Genomic DNA, 3,837 nt, shown 5'->3' with positions numbered 1-3,837 from the left:
ATCACTTTTTAAATATTGGAGGTTACAGTGCAAATGGGTGGATAGTTCATGGGGGTAAAATGTATTTTTCCCATAGAATAATGTGTGGAGTAGGATTTCAACTCAAGACCTCAGTTATGATATCATGTTATCTCGTATCACTTAGTTAATACTTTAACACACATCATCCTCTGCTGATGTAACAGGATTGGGTTATGCTTGGAGTTGGTAGAATGTTTAGCATTATCCTCCCCGGCAATCAAATCCCCGATTGGTTCACGTATCAATGTGAGGGACCCTCGGTACATTTTGAAGTACCTACTGCTGACCCCATATTGAACGAGTTTGGTGTATGTGTTGTTTTTGCATCACGTGTTCAAGTATTATCTTCATATAAAGATAGCATGTCATTTATCAACCATACCAAGAATACTATTCTGACTTATTTGTTTGCAACAACTGGTGGCCAATTCCCTCTTGAAGATCACCTATTGCTAGGCAATATTGTTATTACCAATGATTTTGAGGATGGTGATGAAGTAGAGGTTCTTGCAGATTGGGGGCTTGAAATCATTCTGAAGAAAATAGGGGTCTATCTACTATATGAAAGGGTTGTTGATGGAAAAGATGAGGATCATGCCATTGTTGTTAGTGATGATGAGGATGACAATAACAATATAGAAAACAGATGCTCCTCTAAGAGAAAAATGAGATCTCCAAATATGATTGATGATTCACAAAATTTGATGAAAGAGAAAAAGCTCAAAAAGATTGCTACAGAGGAAAATGAGTATTATGTTTACTCTTTTGGGACGAGATCTCAAAAGTTTCAATTTGAGTAGTTGTAAGATATATATATATATATATATATGTATTCTTGTCTCACATTATTGTATAATTATTGAAATATGTCATGCTTCCAAGTGATTGTCAATGCAAGTTTCCTCTTCAGTCTCCATATGCCATCCATCATGCTAAATTCTCTTAGAAAATAATCTATGTATGTTACAAGCCACAATAAGTAAATCCTAACATAGTGGTGCCAAAATTACCAAAATATTCTTCATCTTTTTTTTTAAAAAAAATAAAAATAAAAAATAAAAAAATGCAAAAAGCAGGCATTGGTCAAGATTCATTGTATTTGATAATTTCTTATTAGTATAGTTTCTGATAAGTCACAAGTGTAAAGAGTAGGTAGTCTCTAAAAGGTAGCTCAATTGGCTAGAGATCACGCCTCATGAAGCGGAGGTCACTAGTTCGAATTTCATTCCTCATTTTTCGTCCTTCCCTTATGTGAATGTGTAAAAAAAAAATAAGTTTACTATATCTTTTCACTCTTTTTTTTTTTTTTAAAAAAAAGGTAACTATGTATTTTTATTCTCCAACTGTACATATCATTTGTAATGATTTCTCTATATATTGAATACACTTCAATAGGATCAATTATCCTGGCCAAATCGGGTAATTCTACGTACCATTTTTTTTATCCTCTAAAGTTGTAGCATGGTTTCTCTAACAAAAAAAAAAAAAAAACAAACTAATTTCTATGCATCACATGCTATGGAGGACCACGCTACATCAACTTTGAAATGATAAAATCGAGATAAAAAGATGATGTATAATGTTGATGCACAGTTTTCTGAGGAATTACGTGGCACAATCTTCGGGAAGTGTAACAATGTCCGAGGATGCGTTGACCTTGCACACAAGAACAAACAATAGGATTAGAGTCCCCGGTGTTCTCCCGGCAGGGATACTCTGATGCTTAAGTCAGTGATTTAGGAGAGAAAAGATGCGAGCAACAATAAAGCCAAGATAGCAAGAGTTGCGATTACCTTAACACTGATAGGTGACTTGTATTTATAGGCATGAATGGAGTTTGATCTCCCACACATTTCAAAGCCTCATCCTTTGATTTATGCCGTGTAGGTATTTGAAAAAGGGATGAGGTTTGTTAGCTGCCCCGCGATCCTAGTACCCTAGGATCACAAAATAGATGTGCAGCTTCAGCGATGTTAAGTTAGAATGTCCGAGTAGGACTCGGTCACCTATATTAGCTTAGATGCTAACTGACATGTATCCAGATTGATATAAATGATCTGAGTATTGGATAATATGGTTATATCTCCATGGTGGAATGACCAATGTGCCCTTCGGCCCTTGACTATCTTGGCCCGTGAGTTATGTCTCAGACTGGGAGCCTGAGACCTCCTCGAGCTAAGTCAACCGAGGGCTTGGTAGCCCAGCATATTTACGGAGTTTTGGGCTTTGGGCCCATTGGGCCTTATGTGACTGATCCAAGACCCAACAGTTACCCCCCAATTTCTTGGTTTGGATGACTACGGAAATTTTTGTGTTCTTTAGGAATGGATCGGTTTCCCAATGTTCGACTCGCGATGGTAGTATGTCTGAGGCTTCCGAGGGGGAAACCCTAATTTTGGATCCTGGTTTTGGCGGGATTTCTCCTGCTAATTCTTTCCCGAGACGTTTGATATACCTGGGGGTTTGTCAACTCATTTGCCTGTCGATTTGAATGGCTGAGCGCACATCCAAGTGTCGGCATCGGAATGGTTGTCTTTCAGCTACCGCGCGTCATCATTAACAGGCGATAGGATGCGCCTGCTGCGGCATTTAATGCGTGCGTTCCCAAAGCGTCATCTAGGGTTTCAAGGCGCCAATGCCTTTTCATCTTCTCAGACTTCTCAACTTCTTAGGCTCACTATAAAAAGGGGTTTTCGCTCCTCACTTCATATTTTCTGTTTTCTCGTCTCCTAAAACACCAGTGTTGCTTGCGAAAGGTCTACTACTTTTTCAACCCCCCAGCTGGCTTGCTTCCATTCTAATTTCTTTTCTCATTACTTCTTTCTGAGAGTAGTATTTTTCATGGTTTCAATCAATCAAACCCTTCCTCTTCCTTCTTGTGAGCACTTTGTTCATCCTGACAGTCCAGTACTCAAGTACTTAGATTTGTTATTGCCGTTCATCGAACCTGCAGTTGATCGTCTTCGTCTGTCTGTTACCCATTTACTGATCTGTAGTCCTCATCCTTGTATTCCTCAGTCATTATACCCTGAGTTTTTGTATCTTATGGGTGAAGGAGGAGGCTCTGACTTTGTCTGCAGGAGCTCTTACCCCACCATGTGGAAGGCAGCCTTATCTTCAAAGGATGAGAGGCGAGTCAGGCTTGACTGCTACATACCGAGGTCAGTTACACTTCAGTTTGATGACGAACGAAAAGGCGCCATAGTGAGTGCCGAGGAGCACGAAGTCCGCTTGTACGAGGAGATGTTCCGTGTGGGCCTCAGGCTTCCCTTCCCGAGGCTTATTCGGGATTTATTAAACCGTTTAAACGTGGCTACTCACCAGATCGTCCCCAACGCCTGGAGGATCTTCTTTGGCTGCGTAGTTTTGTGGCCGACGGCTTTGGCGGAAGAGAATTTCCTAACTGTCAGGGAATTCTTGTCGGCGTACAGGTTCACTAGGAACCCTAATACTGAGGCGCTTTACAACTTCCAAGCCCGATGAGGTAAGTTGATAAAGTTTGAAAAGACTCTCACCAGCAACCGAGCATGGAAGAAGAAAATCTTTTTTGCTCAGGGACAATGGGAGTTTGCCCCTTTAGAGGTCGTAGGAGGTCCGAGGATTCCTCGGGAAACAAGTTTTCCGGTGGATGATGCCAGTCTTGAACCGGTGTTGTCCTTAGAGGAGCACATTAGGGTAAACACGATCATGACCTGGGCCCGAAACCATGAGAGCGCGCCACCTCCTTCAAAACTTTGGTTACTGCGACCAAGTTGAAGCACTACTTATACTCTCCAGGGGTCAGTCTTGATGGACAGAAGAGACCGAGAGATGTGG

At 40.9% G+C, this 3,837-nt stretch overlaps 1 protein-coding gene across 1 annotated transcript in view; it reads left to right on the top strand.

The window, feature by feature from the left end:
- The window catches only part of LOC132190883 (disease resistance protein RUN1-like), a 10,888-nt gene extending 7,384 nt beyond the window's left edge, over positions 1–3,504 (top strand). The window contains exons 6-7 of the mRNA XM_059605909.1: positions 186–630; positions 2,855–3,504. Coding sequence (XP_059461892.1) covers positions 186–630; positions 2,855–3,504 — 1,095 coding nt within the window. The remainder of the gene's footprint in view (positions 1–185; positions 631–2,854) is intronic.
- The last annotated feature ends 333 nt before the right edge of the window (positions 3,505–3,837 follow it).

Source organism: Corylus avellana, chromosome ca8 (assembly GCF_901000735.1).
Source record: "Corylus avellana chromosome ca8, CavTom2PMs-1.0".
Taxonomy (NCBI): Eukaryota; Viridiplantae; Streptophyta; class Magnoliopsida; order Fagales; family Betulaceae; genus Corylus; species Corylus avellana.
Note: the sequence above shows the minus strand (reverse complement) of the source record. Positions and strands in the feature narration are given on the sequence as shown.